At 42.5% G+C, this 18,910-nt stretch overlaps 1 protein-coding gene across 1 annotated transcript in view; it reads right to left on the minus strand.

Moving 5' to 3' along the window:
• Window positions 1–18,910, minus strand: part of chd6 (chromodomain helicase DNA binding protein 6) — an 81,074-nt gene that overhangs the window by 38,203 nt on the left and 23,961 nt on the right. Inside the window, exons 3-6 of the mRNA XM_041033022.1 lie at window positions 8,980–9,616; window positions 7,293–7,425; window positions 2,118–2,271; window positions 1,383–1,532 (exon numbers count right to left, since the gene is read on the minus strand). Of these exons, the coding sequence (XP_040888956.1) occupies window positions 1,383–1,532; window positions 2,118–2,271; window positions 7,293–7,425; window positions 8,980–9,616 (1,074 nt within the window). The remainder of the gene's footprint in view (window positions 1–1,382; window positions 1,533–2,117; window positions 2,272–7,292; window positions 7,426–8,979; window positions 9,617–18,910) is intronic.

An 18,910-nucleotide genomic window follows, 5' to 3' on the forward strand; every position in this document is an offset into this window, starting at 1 on the left:
TGAATACGCTGAAACTTTGCTTCAGAAGGAGAGAAGAAAACTACAAAAAATCTAAAATTACCGATGGAAGGGCTGGGACTCTCAGACGTGAATTCTGTCTATTCTCGGCTTGACTATTATTTTTATGTTTCAATGAGATTTATAAAAGGTGGCCAACTGCAATACTGGAACCTTGGACTTGTCAGATCACCAGATCCCCAGTCTCTATTGATTTAATATTAGGTTCTACACAGAAGAGCACTATCCAGAGGCTGAACGCAGGGATTCTAAACCGACGAGGCAGTGGAGTGTCCCCACTGCTGCTTTCTGACATGTGTATGTTTCTGATAACCTATTGTTCTAATTTAAACAAGCACAGAAAAGAAAAATTTCATCGGTTACAAACAGAGTTAAACAGAATTAAAAACACCAAAAGACAGTGAGTCCTGGGATAAAATGGAGTCGACTCAAAACATGTACAAACAAAAAAAAAAAAAAATACCAACCTGATGTTTCTGAAACGAACACGAAACGGGAGGAAAATCGGCTGAACTGCTCACTCACAAATTAAAGAATCAGGAAAAACTATTTATAAAGCAAAGGACCCTACAACAAATTCCACACACTGACACAAGATTTACAACAATCACGTGAATTCTTTTAGAAAGGTTTAGATACACAGCTCAAAACTGATGAAACAGGTGGTTTTTTTTTTTTCCCCACAACCTGCACCAGCCTTCAAAGACTCCTCTCACTGAGTTTCACACCCTGGAAGCGTCTGAACAGTTTAATGACTGTGGCTTTGTCGATCGCCATGTAGCCTCTGGAATTATGTTTTCTGACAGCAGTATTTCTGAGGCCAAACAACCAGCCCTTATTCATACAGTAACATCATCATTACTTGGTTAATTCAGGTCGTGTGAACACTGAAAATTCTTTGTTTTTTTTATATATATTTGAGGAACTGATTCAAATTCATCGATAGGATGCCAATAATGGTGCCCGGGATACAGTTTGTGTTTGTATTATTTCACTACCTTTCTTCAGTAACCGTGGACATTTTATTAAAACATTGCGGTTATATGAAACTGGTTCATTTGCATTTATCTCTGAAGGTATTCTGAATGACGTACTTCAGGTTCAGCGCTGCCAGTCATTTTGACCTGTACTGTATTTGGAACACTGAGTGTAGCTGCTACAAAAGCAATTACGAGGAAATGGCTTCGGCCAGACACCCCATCTACAGATGACTGGCATGATATCACTTAGAAAATCTTTGTAATGGAAAGAATCACCTTCTTCTTCATGAGACAAGAGAAGAAACTTACATAATACAAGGAAAAAAGAAGAGATAAAAAAAGACACAAACCGACAACAAAGTGGGAGTCTGTGTGCGTCCTTACCTCGGCCTGCCATGCCAGCGCGGTGGCGTTAAGCGCCGAGATGCGACCGGCTCCAAGAACCGCAATCGTCTCTCCATCGTCATCCACCACCTTAAAGTCCAAATCCTCGTTGTATTTCCTCCTCTTGACCTGTCGTCCTGAACGCCGCTTCTAAAGGTTAGACGGAAGACACATTCGTGGAGACAAAGTATTGAGGAGTTAGGAGTGATGGAGAAGGGATAAAAGGAATCAGGAAGACAATCCAAGATATTGGGGTGAAACAGGGGGAAGTGTGAGAGGAAGAAGAGGGGGGAGAGGAGGTGAGATGAAAAGAGGAAAAGCAGAAATAATAAGATGAAAGATCAGAAAGTGTCTGCTGTTGTTTATCAGGAGTCATAACGCTCATGGTCACCTTCACTTAGTAACGTATGAATGATTATTAGAAGGTACAACAGTTTTCAAATGAAATGTTTTATTTAAAAGACTGTTGTTCCCTGACGCATGTCACAGCATGTTAGGAATCATCTTTCCAACAGTGCTTTAATCCTTTGGCAATGATCCTGTTTGTTTACAACAGTTAAAACTAAAGTCTCTGACAAATGTTCTCTCAATTTTCAAGAGTTTAAGTATCACATAAATCATCTTTAACCACATGTCTGAATATAAAGTTACACTTGATTAATTAGGCAGCTCTACCCCAGTCAGTCTAATTAACCCGCTGTGTCCCAGGTCTGTCCAGTCTTTCTGTCCCCTCACCGCATTATCCAGGGGGTCCTGGCTGTCCTCTCCACCCATGTTGAGGGCTGACATTGAGGTAGTGTCGTCGCTCTCCACCGCCTCCTGGACAGCCAGCTCCTGGTTTCTCCTCTTCCCCTTCTTCTTCTTCTCCACTGGCGCTGCACCAGGGTCTCTGAGAGAGGAGGAATTCTGATGAGTAATTAGCAGCACCAGTAGCCTGCAGCAGCGTCTGCTCACAAAGTCAGAGGCCGGAAAGTCCACTGATCCCCGAGGAGTTCGGGAGGACTGTTTAAGATAGTTAGATCTGCCATAAATATTTAATCGTCCCTTTTTATTAGTCTCTCCTGGTGCCATTATTTCGTGATCATCAAGACAAAAGACCACCGCTGGCCACTGAGACTGAAGGACACCTATAGACCAGGCTGCCAGAGTGGCAGGGAAAACAAGAGAACGAGAGCTAAATGAAAAAGCAGGATGTTTCCTGACACACAATCAGTCTATAAAGGTGGCGACCAAATGATGAATTTGTACATTTGTGGCATCGCAGTCTCATTTTTAATAGTAAAAAATTATACTAAGTTATTTTCCCTCAGACAATGAAATGGACTTTAATGCATGTTTAACTTCTATAATGTGACAGGAGGGATTTAGGGATTTGAATGTACCCTAAAGAAAACAACAAGGATTTAAATATCTCAATTCAATTCAATTCAATTCTCCACCTCTTGGATCAAGAGGTGGAGGAGGAGGGAGAAATTTTTAAATCTTAACTGTGCGTTTCTGAAAATTAAAAACAAGGATTTTCCACTTGATATCCGAACACCCACCTCCAGTCTAGAATATCATCCGCTAATGCAGCAGCTAATTATCCAAAATGCAGCTTTGTGTGATGGGAGGGTTAGCTGGTCACCCCAAAGCACATTTAATAAATCACCAAAAAAAAAAAAAAAAAAAGATTTATGCACATGCAGCCCGAGGGCAAGATTAGTCTGAAATATTTTAACATTTGACAGAGGGAGGAAGGAGAAGGACCTGGTATAGATTAAAACGATGCTGATCCTGATACGTAGTTTTTTAAATATACGCATACAAACAGAAAACAGATTCATTTTGGAAAGAATTTCTTTTATACTCAAACCTGTGTGTAAAATCTGAATGAGCTTCTGCATGTGCATGTGTGTGTGAGTGGATCCCAGCTGATCTGTCTATCGCACAGGAACACATCACATGTTCCAGCTTCTTTTTTTTGTTTTCAAATCGATTTATAATTCTTTCATACAAGTGACATATGAGTCACTTTGCTCAACATGCATCTGAGACACATTTGACCCCATTCATGAGTCTGAGCTGTCACAGATAAATCTCACAGAGAGAGAGAGAGACACTGTGTCTGCTGCCGTACTTCCACTCACTTACATCACATATAATAAGTGCTAATGCACATTAGTTAGCTCAAATACCCCCCGTGGAATGAATCTGTATGAATATAAACACTGACTGATGTTTTTAATAAATGAGATGATGGGGAAAATATGAAAAACATTAACCACCAATGTTTTATCAACTGAAATTATTTGTCCAAAGCTTCTTCACACAGAAAAGCTGCAGTGCACAGCAGCTTCATGGATTTTCTCTGTTTCCTGCTTCATATGGTTACAAGTAAAAACACATCAAATATAGAGTAAGACAAATTAACCATATTATTATATATTTAACGTTATGTTCACATACGATTCGCTGGAGCACAAATCACTAATTTTTCAGCACAATTTATTTATTTCTGTTTTTCTCCATTAGCCTGCCAGGCTCTGCACCTTCACATCTTTATCCATCTACAGCTGCGACATAAACGACGTGTGGCAGGTGTAGAAAAGTAAGGAAATCATTTAACCTCAGCTGATTGACTAGTTCCTTCCACCGCTGACTTTCCAATACAACCATCAGACTCCTGTTTGCTGTGAATTTAGGACAACACTGGTAGCTGTGGATCAAAATGAGATTCATCTCCTGGTCCCCGTTAACGATGTTCTCTCTCTCTCAAGCGCTAAAACTCTGCCAAAGTGAGCAGTGAGAAAAGACAAAGCGGCAGATTCAGACGGAATTAAAACTGCACCACTTGAGGATTTTCTAATCTTCTTGTGACTGGTGTTCGCAGAACAAAACATGACCTGATACCAGAGCACGACCTGGGAATGACCCCGGGTTAGTGAAGTTCATCAGGCCTCCTCCTCCTCCTCCTCCTCCTCACATCCATGGATCTTTCTTCTCCTTCATGTTTTCCCTCTTTCCTCCTCCCCTCCTGTCCTACCTGTTCTCTTTTCTTTCATACCATTACCTCTGTTGCTTTCCATCTTTTTTCTCATCCTCACTTCACCCATCTTTCTCTTCCTTCTCTTTCAGAGCAGCGATCGTCATCTTTTCTCTCGACTGCCTTTGTCCCTTTTTATTCTTGACAGTGTTTTTCCTCCCTTTTACACTCATCTTAGTTTTTCTGTCTCTCGTCTGTCTGCTGTTTCCTTTCTTAATTTCACATCAGTGACGCATCTCTTCTCTCTCTCTCTCTTCCTCCATTCATTCACATTTTATTTTCAATGTCTCTCCCTTTCTTGTCTTCCCACTCTTTGAATCATAAAATTCAACTTACAGCTCTCTACCTCTTTTTCTCTCCTTCCATCTTTTCTCACATCAGTCTCCTTTGTGTCTTCCACATTACAGCATCATAACCCTGTCTCGACTCTCCACAAAGTCAATCAGAAATATAGTTCTGATCTGCACTTGTTTCTCCGTCCCTTTGTGATTCAGACCACAGATTCAGACTCTCAGCCACAACACACGACACAGGTGTCCAGGTATCCTGTCCCAGTCAAAACTTACTGGCGCCTCTGAATTTCAAGTACATAGATCAGAATATCTTCAAAAATAAATGCAAATGAACCAATTCCGCACAAGCAGAATATTTTAATAAAATGTCCAAGGTTACTGAAAAAAACAGAGAAGAAAAAAAACAAAAACCCAGACACAATTATTGGCACCCTATCTGTGAATTTAAATGAGTTACTCAAAACAAAATAAAAAACAAATAAGACTCACCTGCGCCTAATTTTCATGTTCATATGATGAATTAACCAATGAATGATAAGTTATACAGGTGAGGTCTGGTGGGCTAAAGCCAAGGACGACACCACTACTGGAAGAACGGCACAAAAAGGTAAGACTAGTGTTTTCAAATACTTTCACAGATAAGCCACCGTCTTTCTGGGATAAAGTCCTACTCTATTTGAGAATAAATTGCATCAGTTTGTTTATAGGCAACAAATACCCATAAGGAAAAGATACCCCAGCTACAGTTAAGCGTGCTGTGGGGCTGATCTGCTGCCTCTGGTTTTGGAGGCACTGAATCTATCAAAGGAATGAAATCAGGAGATTTCCAAGGTGTTTTAGAGCGAAATGTGTTACCCTGCGTCAGAAAAGCAGGTTTGAGGTGAAGCTCTTGGGTCTTTCATCAGGACAACAACCCAAAGTGCACATCCAGTGGCACAAAAGAGTGGCTGAAAAGGAAAAGATGGACAGTTTTAAACTGGCCAGCAAGGAGTCCTGACCTGAATCCCATTAAAACCTATAGAGGTGAAATCTGCCGTTGCCAAAAAGAGCTCCTGCAAGCACAGCAATGGAAGAGAGGCAGAAACTACCAGCAGACAGGTGCAAGAAGCTTCAAGGAGGAAGACGAGTAACGTTTAGGAGGCCAGCACTGCTGTCAAAGGTTCTGCAACCAAATATTAGAGAAGGATGCCAATAAGTGTGTCCAGGTGTCTGAGTCTACTCTTAATAAGCTCTTTAAGTACAGAAAATAACGAGTATTTTTAGTTAAGAGCACACAAAAACCCAGAGACACACACAAAATCCAAGCTGTTGCAATTATATTTTGTGCGTGCAGCATTAAATGTTCCCTGACCACAGTGTGCTTAATACCTGCCAAACTAAGCTGTAAGAAAAAACACCCCATACAAGAGATAAATGATATTATTTACCTGTTAATGGATCAAAAGAACAATACTTCATTTGTTAAATAGCCTCGCTCTTATAGCTCTTACTGTGGCTACATTTGTGAAGAAAAAAAACAACAAAAATAGTGTTATTGCAGGCAGGTCACTGCGTCTTTAGCTCCTAAACCTGAAGAGCACCCAGGTGTTTTCAAGTGGGCTGACAAAGGGATTAAAGAAGATAACTGACAGAAAAATGAGGGAAAGGTGAACAGTCTGGGGGAAGACAGAGCAGAGACACAAAACAAGAAAGGTAAGGGGAAGACAGACGGGGACTAAAAAGTCCTGCCGTCAAAAGACGGACCCTCGCTGTGTTTCTCTCTTATTTAAACACTGGATCCCACGATCCGTGATCTGTGACTGGTTGGTCAAATAAAAAAAGCTGAGACAGAGCATGAGCAAGACTTGGGATGGTTAGGGTTTGATATGCAGTAGGAAATGGTCTCAGGTTCGATAAATGTTTGGTGTGTTTAGAGACAGAATATCAGAAGAGGAATTTGGACCCAAACACAGAGGGACTAGGTGAAGTTTGATAAGAAAAGCGTGTCGTAAATACAAGTGCACCTACATCAGACTCATATCTCAGCTCGTCTTTAAGCGAGAGATCAAAGTAACAGAGGAAATACATACAGGAGAGCTGTGTATGATGTGTAGGAAGCAAAAGAAAAGCCTTTTTCCATTTCATTCATATCTGTGTGTCCATCCATCACATGCGACATCTCAGATCCAATTTCAGCTAAATCTGGTGAGCCCGTTCATTCGAGGGCATTTCCAAAATCACAAAATCCAAGCTTCATTCTAGCAGCTCATTTTGTTAAGGTGCAAACCATACTCGGTATCCCTGCTGTCCCGGGTCTACTTAAAACTCCCCGTCCCATCTTTTCTGACTCCCCAGTAAAGCAAAAAAAGCCAAAATATACCTTCAAAGTGAGATATTTGTTACGGAGTTGCCCGCAGAAAAACAGCATAATTTGTTGGGGATGGCAGGTTTACTGCAGCCTAGCTCACCTTACTCCATCAGTGCCCACCTCTGGGGCTTTTCAGCCACAGCCTCTTTCACTTTCTTTCCACTAAATTCTTTCTCTTTCTGGCCTCTGCTCATTATAAATTCATTTCTCCTCCCATGATTTACGAACCAGCCAGAATGTCTTACCTGGGTTTGCGGCCCCTCTGTTTTGGCGCTGAGGGGACTGGGGTCTTGCTGTTGGCCTGGCCATGGTTCCTGGCCTGGCCGCCTTGGACCTGCCCCTGGACCTTAGAGTGGAGTCCTGAGGCAGATGGAGGTGCTGTTGGAGGAGAGAGGAATGGAAAACATGAAGAAGAACATGGACATGAGGGAGTTCCTGTTTAAGTCTTGGTGACACCTTCAGCACAACTTTAGCCGTTCTTGACCTGGATCTGATTTTCCCATAATTTTTCCATTCTGCTGACTGACGCCGGGTACAGAAGTAAAACCTCCCTGCACACACTGGGGTTCAACTCCCAGGAGAGGCAGCTTCAGAGGCAGCAGCAGGTGACAACATGTGTCCTGGAGACAGATCATGTCAATCTTAACTCTCCCAAAGCCAAGAGTGGAGTTTGTCCATAACACACAAATAGAAAAAGAGTTATTTGTCTTGCTGGTTGTGCAACTGTCCAATAAAGCACCGTACGGCCATGGGACTGTCCAAATATATTTATGTAAATATTCTAGAGCAGAATTACGAAGCCTTTCACACTGGATTATGCACTGCTTCATATTGTTGAGCAGGTCACAGCCACAAAGCTAAAGGCGCACAACAAAAAGCAACAGATGCAGTGTGATGGAAAAAACATGCTTTCATTGCCTTTAAGGTGGATCTCTGAGATGTCCTTCGGTTACTGGAATGTACTGAGGAGTCGTATGCACATAAGTGTCTCTGTTGCGAAGCATTTAAAAAGAATTTGCTCAAAAAAAGAGCAGCAAGCCCCAAAACAAAGGCTATAAAATCTCAGTTAGTATGGAAACATGCCCATTTTCCCATTTGTATTAATGGACATATATCCTCTGACCTTTTCAGGCTTTTAACCTCTTAATTATCACTTAATACACGTTTTAAAGACATTCGGCATCCTCCATCCTTCAGGACGAGGAGTGGCTTCTTCAGACGTGCATTTATGCAATTTTTGATTCTTGCAGGAAATCTGTTTTTCAGCTTCGAAAGAATGCAAATGCGCCCACCCACACACACACACACACACTCACACACACACACACATACACACACACACACACACACACGCACACACACACACACACACACACACACAAGCACGCTTACTCAACCTTAATTAAATCCAACAATCCCATCATAATAAGATTCATTTATCCCGACATGTCTGATCATGATTTAGGGACATTTAAGAATAGAACAGTCGTCGTCTGCGCTTTCCAATTAGTGCTCAAATGTTCCAGCTTCAACGCTTGTTGTGAGTCTACACTGCTGACTCTTTTCCTTGGCTTGTTGGCTCAACACAGGAGGAAACACAAATACACTACACACACACACACACACACACACACACACACACACACACACACACACAAACACATTTCTGAAGCGCTACGGAAAGTCTCACTGAATGAGTGCGCCAGAGATTCAGAACTTGCAGAGGTTCGATTGATTCCTAATTTTTCAACACTGTATTGAAATAAAGACGACCACCAGCTTTACCTGAACATTGTAACAGCCTCTCACATGACCACTGTGCACCTTCCACTCAACACGAACACACAAACTCCAACACAAACCCACTTAAAAACCAACACCCCTCACAAAGACAGCCCACAGACACACACCCCAGACGCTGTCTCTGCCTACCTTGATTCGTGGGTACAGGAGGTAGGACTTTGACCTTCGGTTTCCTTCCTCTTTTGCCAGGCACCTTAACGGGCACCTGAGCCGGTCCGGGGGCTACTGCAGCGCCTGGCACTTTCCCCGATCCCACATTCTTTAGGTCTGCCCTGCTCTCTTTCCTGCCCTCCCTCCCCTTGGTCTTGCGCTCCTTCCGCTCTTTGCCTTCCTTGGGCTCCTTGCTCTTCCTCAGCGTGACCACTGTTGCCACCTTCTCATCCTTTCGTTTCTTTGGTTTGCTGCATTCCCTTTCCTCCCCCTCCCCTCCTCCTCTCTCCCATTCTCTCTTGTCCTTTTTCTTTCGTTTCTTCTTTACCCTGCCTCCACCTCCTCCATCATCCTCCTCGCTCAGGGACGAAGGAGGTCGGGGGGCTCCTCTGGAGCGCTCAGTGGCGTGGGCCCCGGCGGCCGTGCAGTGATTGGACGTCGCCGTGCTGCCCACGGGGGTTAGGAGGCGGAGCTGGTCCTTGGGGCCCACGACCAGGTGTCCCCGTGGGATTGTAGGAACTGTAGTTTGTGCGTTGCTGTTTTGGTCCGAGGCAGAGGAGGAGGCTGCTGCAGCGGAGGCCGAAGGTGGCGTGTGCTTCAGGAGACCAGTGAACATCTGAAACAGAAAAATGCGTCAGAAACGAAGCTCATCAGCATAATTCTGCTCTCATTCGCTAATTAGTCGCCACTTCTGCTTTCTGCTGTCGAGGAAGTGTTTCACATGAAAAGCCTTGAGTTGTGATGAACGCTTAATGCTGATTAAAGAAAAAGAGCAAAGAAAAAATGAATGAATTAACGAGTGAATGAAAACAGCATCAGAGAGCAGCAGAGGACGACCTGTCCCTGTTGTTGTTCTAATGGAATTAATGCTGTGGAAATGTATATTACACTGAATTTACCTGTGAGTCATTACACCTGTAATTCCGCCTCCACTCAATGTACTCGGCCTTGATTAGAGACCTGCTATTGTTTGCTCTTATCCTCCATTATTTCAGTTCCTGCTTTTATTTGAGAATTCACAGTATGATTGCTATTATTATCATTCTTATCCAGTACTTTCACATTTTAAACTCATCAAATGACCATGTGTAATATGAAATGAGTGCTCATAGAGGCAAACACTGAATTATCCCCAGACTCTGTGGTTCTCCTCAGCTCTGTGAAGCTTTTAGAAACTGAAGAGCCTATTTGTTTTTTTTTGTTGTTGTTTTTTTTTCATCATTCTAACCAAGAGTTGGTAGAGACCCAAAGCGGAGCTAAAACAGAGTGAGTGCTGGGACTGTTGGACATTCGCTGGGTGGAGACAAATGTTGCTCTGCGTCTGCTGGACGTGTAAAGTGGCAGCTGTCTTGTCAACGTGTCCCCCATGTTAACTTAATAAGATGATGACATGCAGGTTTAAACAACATTCCAGAAATCACATGCTTAGTGATTTATAGAATGAATGGTTGTGGGGGAATTCCTTATTAATATTATCAGGGAGTGTGAGGCATTCATTACATGTACTGATATAAAACCAGTGGAAAAACAAAGGAAAGATAAAGGAAAAATTAGAGAAAGGGTAGAAACTGGGATAGAAGGATAAAGAAGAGAGAAGGTGGAGAGAAAAAGGGAGAGGAGGAACGACATACGGAGAGAAAGATCAACAAAGAATGGATAAAAAGAAGGTGAGAAAGAGGATGAGAGAGAGACATGTTATTGAGTTGTGAGTTCTTGACTTTTTTGTTACCTAACTGAGGATGTAATGAATCACGGACTGCAAAGAGTGAAAAAAAAAATCACATTCTGGGTACGTGCTGTTTGATGTGTGAATCACACTGTGACTAAAAACTTAATATGCAGAATATTCTTCCATCAACCCCGGGATGGTTACAGCTTTTTTATTCATGTCCCAAACAATAAGCTGCATATTAATAGTAATAAATCATCTGCTATATTTCACCAAACACAACCAAAAAAAAAAAAAAAAAGGTTCATAGAGGGCAGGCTGGCAGGTCGGAGCACAGGTTGAATGAGCCTTATGCTGTGATTAAGTTTGTGCTGGTTCTGGCTGATGATGCAACATCTCTACTCACAGCGCAGCCAGCATGAGGAGCGGCGTTACCACGTGACTACGCTCAAAGTGTTTTACGTGAATCCAGACGCCTCCAGCAGAGAGAGACGCCGATCAGCCACAACATTAAAACCCGTTATCGGTGTGTGCTAAAGTCCCCAGGAGAGTTTAAAATGGTTATTAGTGACCCTGCTCCGTAAGCAGTTGTTCTTTCATGTATTAGAAAAAAAAAACCTGAAACATGAAACTCATCACTTCCTGTGTACCAAAGAATTTTCCCAGTAAAAGCCTCATGCTCAGATTTGTCAGTGTTGTTGTTGTTAAAGACTTCAGACAGTACTGAGCATGATGAAGGCCGACTGCATATGAACACTGAATCTGTGTCTTATCACAACAGCATTAACCGTAACATGACTGCAACACGTCTGAGCATCACTCTTCTGGGCAGTCCGTGACCTCCTGACCTGTTTCCACCATCCTCATCCTGAAACTGTTCAACGACACTATGAAACCTCCACAACCCTAAACTCCTCCAAAGTGCTTCAGCAGCTTCTTCCACGCTGGCTAACACAGCTGTAATGCTTGCTCTACTGCTGCTTACACCAGGTTGTCAGCTCAAAGACATTAGGTAGGAGGCAGAGCTTAAGTGCTAGATATTATGTGAGAGATATTATAATAAGTCTGTGGTGTCTGCATAAATACTTGCAACCATACATATTCATGACTAGTAGGTGGACCTCAAGGTCAGATTAGCATGTGGGCAAATAGTACTATCCATTTAAATCAGAAATGCAGAGATGCTTCAATATCCATTGGTGACTTTATATCAGGTAGACCAAGATTACAATTCCACGAGGTTAAACACAGCTTGTATTGAATTTAAAGTTTCTGAATCACTGTATCTGCTGCTGGACTGGAGTCGACATGAGAAACCGTACCAGCGCTACAGCCTAAAATTCAGCACGGAGCCAGTTTTCATCACCTCGTCTGTATTTTTACAGCCGCTTAAATTTCTGCCTCAGCAGCAGCTTTTTGAATGTGCAAGGTTCTACAGTCAGACCCAACATCCCCTGCAGAGATCTGACTTACCCCGATGGCTGTGATGCTTCACTAAGGTTCAGAGTCTAAGAGGTCTTTAGCAAAATACAAAATATATATATATGAACACAACAGTAAACAAGTTATAAGTTTATATATGGTGTTCCACCACCACTACCACCTGAAAACTCCAACTTCTTATAACAGAAACTACAAACAAAAACTGACAACTTTATGTTTAAGATTTATAAACTAAAGATCTATTTAATAATTTATTAACAAATGCAGTTATCAAATTAAAGTAAATACACTGACTCCCCTGTAAAATAAAGCTTAGATTTCAAGTTCTCCAGCATTACACAGCAACAGCTGCGATAAATATGAGTTTCATTATTAAACCTACAGAGGTGATGGATTAGTAACAATTACAGGATGAAACAGACAAAACCAAATTTGTGCAGTCACATGACTGCACCCTGACAAGCTCCACTTGGCTCAGCTGTCTAACATTAGCTAATATGTGCTGGTGCTTGGCTCGGGGATGGAGAGCTGCTCAGAATCCTCATGTAAAAATGCACCAGGATGATGAACACGACATGCTGCTGCTGCTGCTGCTGCTGCCGCTGAGGACACAAGTCTCTCTGGTTTGGTTTTAATGCTGCATCATTTCATTTTGATTCGTTTGTGACATGCTGTTATTGTGTTTTACACTTTTCATGATGTTGTTGTCATTTAGAGTCTGTGACCTGAACTGAACTGTGGTTTTGTTCGGGCATCGTGATTTTCTGTGGGCAGAAGTTCTGCAGCAAGATGTCTGTCCACATCCCTGAGCATTGTTTATGTTTACTTTTCCATTTATGTATTTATTCATTTACAGCGCAGAGCCGCCACATGTTCTCTTCAGTGAATTTTGTAAAGGCAGTAAGTTGTTTCTGTGTGTTGTAATTATTTCAGCTCCCTGTTTGGGCACTGTTGAATGGATTACACTGAAGAATTAACTGAAGGCTGCAGCGCTGACCGGGAGGACGACATTAAACTGCATTACAGAACCGAACTCCAAGGTGAGAGCGTTCTGTCGAGTACGGATGCAAGTGTGTGTATAATGAATCCCGCTTCATAATGAATAATAATGTGCTACCTGATTGATCCCTGCAGGGAAACTGTCTTCACTTTGCCAAACCCCATGAAGGTCAGAGCAAAGGGTCAGCTATTTTCCATCACGTGGGAACCGGTGGGGAGATAACGTCTTCCTCAGAAACACCTCAGCAAAGCCATCGCTTTCCCTGACCAAAGTTTGAAATGGAATCATAATGTCGAAACAACCCCACCATCTAATCTAAAACAGCCTCAGGCTCCTGAGAAAAATCTACTGTTCCGGCCTTGTTTTCAACTCCATTACCCAGAAAGTACAGTACGAACGCTGCTGTAAACTGACACCTCAGCTGGAAGAGCTATGAAAACCTGTAGCTGCCTTTACCCCCAATAACTTTAATGTTATCTACACCGCAACCAGGACGAAAATTAAATCAAGGACCCGGACCTCTACCATGAGAAAGAAAGAAACTGCAACCATTCTAAAAGGAAAAAAAAAAAGTATTGATAGAGTAACCGTCAAACGATCAATGTTCTAAAACCAATCAATACTGAATGACCGCTGAGGAAGAACTGAGGGAATGTGCCTTTATCCCCCATCTGAAGGTTGTATCAAGGGCGGGGGGGTGGGGTCAATGAGCTGGGATACCGCAGGTACTGTGTGTGTGTGTGTGTGTGTGTGTGTGTGTGTGTGTGTGTGTGTGTGTGTGTGTGTGTGTGTGTGTGTAAAAGTGAACCTGACACCACAGTGCGTCTGATTTGAACTGACTGAAGCCGCAGATGGACACTTGTCTCCAAACAGAGCGCTCCCTCTGCTGCAAACTGAACACAAGAAACGCTAAATCCACTTTACACTGAAGAGCGCGTTACTGTTTGTGTTGGTGCTGTCAGGCTTACAGTAATCACTGTCTCATATTTGTAGGGTGGTGTTTTTGTTTATCTGTTGAATATTACGGGATACATCCGCACTGTGCAGTAGTAAACACCCTGTAACTGTTGGCTGCAGATGCAGAGTTCTGATTTATAAATGGACAGACAGAGGAGCGAGACACACTGAAGCAGGTCACACTGAGGTTCATGATGCTAAACACTGAAGAATTACTCACACCTCGTTGCAGCTGCACTTATTAATATACCTCCGCGCATTGTGTATAAAACTCTTCATCATAGGCAACCAGAGCCGAAGAACCAAATACACGTTACACACGCACGTCGACCAAGGTGATTAGAAAAACAACTTATACCAATTTGAGATTATGAATCTGAGAATTTAAAATGAGTGCAATTTGCTCGTTGACTTGCAACTTCTACCTCATAACGCTTACGAAGATTTTTACAGTTTCCACACACATCTACGCATATGTGTGATAACGTGTGATGTATGAGAGCTGATCTCAGAACAGTGGAAGCTGAGTCTCTGTTAACGCGACACGGCCACAAAAATGACAGCAGATGCAGCGGCTGGTAGTCAACCTAGCTTCCAGAAACGATAACATACTGCGGCCACAAGAGGGCAGTAAATTACAAGATGAATGCAAACAGGTAAAATCGGATCGTTTACAGGACAGAATGCTGTTCTGCGATGTAAGGAGACTTTGGCATCGTTCTCACTGACGTCTGTTTTTAGCTTTAACCGACCAAGCTCTGCTTGCCTTGGTTGTCCTGGCGGCACGACACTGTTCAACATCCTGCTGCGTCTCCCTTGATTTTTTTTTTTTTTTTTTTTTTTTTTTTACTGGTGATAGTTTGCATCAATAAACCAGGCTTCCCCAGATGAAACACTAAATTTAGTAAGTTGGGACATTTGGTGTTAAAGTTCAGAGTTAGACTCATAAGAGGATTCAATCTGAAAAAGCCGTTCAAAGCAGCTGTAGTTAAAAATTTCCATACAGCTGAATATCATTTAGCTGCACTGGGCTGCTGGAATATGACAAAACATCCCGGTTTATTCTGTAGATAAAGGGTCCTGTTCAATGTTTGCTCAACTCGTCTGTTCTCCAGAGAACAAAGCACCAAAATAACATGTTTGTATTGACTATGAACAACAACTATATACAACATGCAAATCTCTGCAAACAGGTAACTGACTAAACACTGTTTGGTCCAAACATTATATACTCACTGACATATTAATGTGCATGAAGACACACTCATGCACGTCACAACTTATTAACCGTGACACGTCTGTGGAAAACTCTCAGTAAGGAATTAATGTGACTTCTTTTCCCTAAGATTCAGAGCTCACAGTAAACCAGTTACCTTAAAGCATGTTTAGTTTTGCTGCACGTTCAGCATTCAGTCACACTTACAGCAAAACATTCTCTCACCTCAGCATAAAAGTTCAGAACAAATTCAAAACTCGTCTGGTCCCATGTGGAAGTACAAGAAAAACACGCATTCTGAAGTCACGAGTGACTGTTTAAGAGTCTTTGTCCTATTGTCCTAAACGTGAATTCAGAAAACAGACGTCACTACAGCATATGAAGAGAAGAAAGAGAGAATGAAATGAGCTTTAACAGAAAATGTAAAATTAATTTACGAAGCTCTGTGAGCCACTAAAAGAACAACAAAAACAGAAGGTGATTCACAAAAACAAGCCAGTGAGATTAACACACTTATAAAATACTAACATCATTATTAACATTACTTGACCAAATAATTGTTAATGTTACTGATTTCCTCTGTACCACTTGAAAATCTGTACAAAGAATGTGTTAAAGATGCGACAAATAAATTACACTTTTCTACAAAAAAGGCTGAACTCCATCTAATAAACACCAGGCACATCGTAATAAACACGTTCACCTCTGGTGTCTCTGAAAAGGAAGTCAAAAAGGAATCAAGATCCTTGGTTTGGATGAACAAGTGAACAACACAGTGTGCTGCAGCTTGAATATAAACTTCATACATAGAGAAACAAACCAAAAAGACAATCAATGAATCACAGCCAGCAGGCTGGCTCAAATACATAAACAGGTATCGACCACCAGCTGTCAAGGTGTTTAATATACACACAGCCCTGCGTACAGTATGCTCTACCGTCTGTTGTATGCGTTGCTGTCTCTCTGCGCTGCTGTTTGTGTGCTCGGTCCATCTGTACGTAATGTGAGAGACTGTATGTCCTCCGTATGTTCCCGTACCAATGTCACCGCCACAAACTGTAGCACATTTGTGCTCTTGGCAAAGGAAGTGATTGTGTTTCTGAAAACGAGCCAACTCCGGCTCATTACTGTGATTATGCGGACTTTTGAATCGGAAAGGTTCAGCTCCAGACACGGCGGCCTATGGCAACACCACGGGCTTTTCAAAGCTGTCGATTCCGCCTAACACACCTCCGTGCACACACGTGTTCGCTGGAGGCCGTCAGAGGAATGACGGCACGGTTCCTATGACAGCAGAGCAGAGGGAGTGATAAAGGGTCTCAAACTGGCTGCGGCCCGTTCTGATGCTCTTGACTGTATTTAGAAACCAGAGAACAGGACGCACACTCACTGTGGAGGGACCGGCGTGCCAGGTCAGGCCAATGTGGAACGGCTGGGTGGTGTCTGTGGCATGTTTGTCTCCACATGCAAATCCTCATGCGGTGAGTGTATGCGCATGTCGTGCTGATGTGCGGGTGGCACATGCGAGACGCGCAGCAGGTGCATGTGTTGTTTTTGCGACTGCAGTTTTTTATGCAGTAAGAACGAGTACGACTGCTTTGTGTCGTGAGGCCAATGCAGATGCGCTGACAGACTCAGCTCCTCACACAGGTATGAGGAATCATCTCAATGAATCACACACACACACACACACACACACACAGATAGGCAGGCATGGCAAGCTCAACGGCCTGTTGGTTAGGGGGGTGGGGGTGGGGGGTATCAGGGCTGTTACCATGGAAACTGGCTCTCCGTGCCAAAGCTGCGGGGAGCAGGGAGGCGGACATAAACACACGGTCACCATGGTAACCCTTTCATTGCCAGTGGCTCCCAACTGTCTGCCTGCCTGCCTGTCTGTCTGTCTGTCTGTCTGATGGATGGATTGATTCGCTCTTTGTATCCGATGTTAGACAGCGTGTCAAAAGCTTTACCTGCTTCTGTCTACATGTCAGTCCACCTGTCTGTCCATCTGTGTGCGTCTAACTATGATGAGGAGACAGAACAAGTCACTGTATCTCAGGGTGCAATAACACCATTAGGTGATCTGAAATCGTAAAAATAACATCAAAGTCTTTAGCTCATCGAAACAAGGTCAAGCCACAGACAAGAAATCAAACTACAGGGAATATAAGTTCAGTCGCTTGATTTTCAGGTTTGTTTTGACTCACTGTTAACACAAAGACAAAATGTCAAAGGTTGCTGGATCAGCAGGTTCTTAAAACGAACCTCCACAAAGCAAAAACACAGTAAAGTCAACGTTTCCACTCCGATTTAGAGAAACGAAAAACTGTAGGTGTGATCACGGCGTTAAACAAAGGGTCAGGAGCCAGAGAAACAACAGCAGGCTTCTGCTGAGTCCCTGTGTGACATGAGCCGCAAAGTAATGAGTCTGAATCCCAGAGTGGGAGAGAAAAGCTGAGGAGACCCCCTGCTGAGGTCAGCGACCGGGTCAGAGGTCAAGGAGGAAAAGTTGGGGTCAAAGGCGCCATTTTATTTCTCTAGTCTTTAAAAAGGTAAACACATCTAGATATGGCCCTGACTTGTTAATGTTCCAAATTTTTTAAAACATATTCCAATATTCTTATAGTTTGTAAGTAGCATTTTAAAAATAATAGAGAGACAACATTTACTGAGTGCAGCAAAGCATACAAATCAAAAGCAGGTCTGAGCTTTCACAGGGTGGTTGGTGACCTCGGGGTCTGAGCAGCACTCAGTCCCACAGGGGAAGAAAATGATATGTTTGATTTTTTTGAGCTGTGTCTGTGAATACACTGCTCCGACAACTGCTGGCTCTTTGTCTGCACACACAGGTAAGATTTTTTTTTTTTACTTTCAATAATCAAAGCATTTCATAAACTGTATTTGCATAAATTAATAACCATCGCTGTTACCAGCGTTTGTTTACACTGCGTCTCTGTGACCCTGCTGTCAGTCAAACACAGCTTTACCAAAACTTTTTTCTTTTTAATGACTAAAATAATTAACAATAAATTAGAGAATTACTGTGAAATGGTTTCTGACTAAAAAAAAACTGTGATTTCAGAGAAACTTTTCGCGACACATTTCTCCTCCTGTTGCTTTTAATCCGGCAGATGAATGTCTTGCAATTTAATGATCAATAAAATGTCTGATAAAGTGATTTATTGGAGGTCAAAGGTCAGGGTCAGCTGCAGACCATCCCTGAAGCTGACAGGGATTCAATGTGTTGCTCAGGGACTCGGATACGTCCTGTCACAGAGGGCGTGACGCCAGGTTTTCTGGTTACATTTCACACAGAGTTTGCAAAATACATAGTGCACTACTGAACTAAAAAAAAAAATAAAAAAAAGCTAAACAGGAAAATAACATCTTGAAAATATTTAACAGAAAAAAGATAAGCTGCTTGAGCTAAAACACAGAGATCTGCTTTCAACTAATTGAGCACTTGAAGATGTTGGCCAGAACAGAACAGATTTTCCTCTAAATAAAATCTCCAAAAGAAGTTTAGATTAGCATCTGTGATGGACTGCAAGCTTTTCCTCTGAAAGACTTTCTTTTGATGACGACTTTAAATAGACTTTAATCTGGCAGTGGACACGTGAGCGCT

This window comes from Toxotes jaculatrix, chromosome 3 (genome assembly GCF_017976425.1).
Source record: "Toxotes jaculatrix isolate fToxJac2 chromosome 3, fToxJac2.pri, whole genome shotgun sequence".
Taxonomy (NCBI): Eukaryota; Metazoa; Chordata; class Actinopteri; family Toxotidae; genus Toxotes; species Toxotes jaculatrix.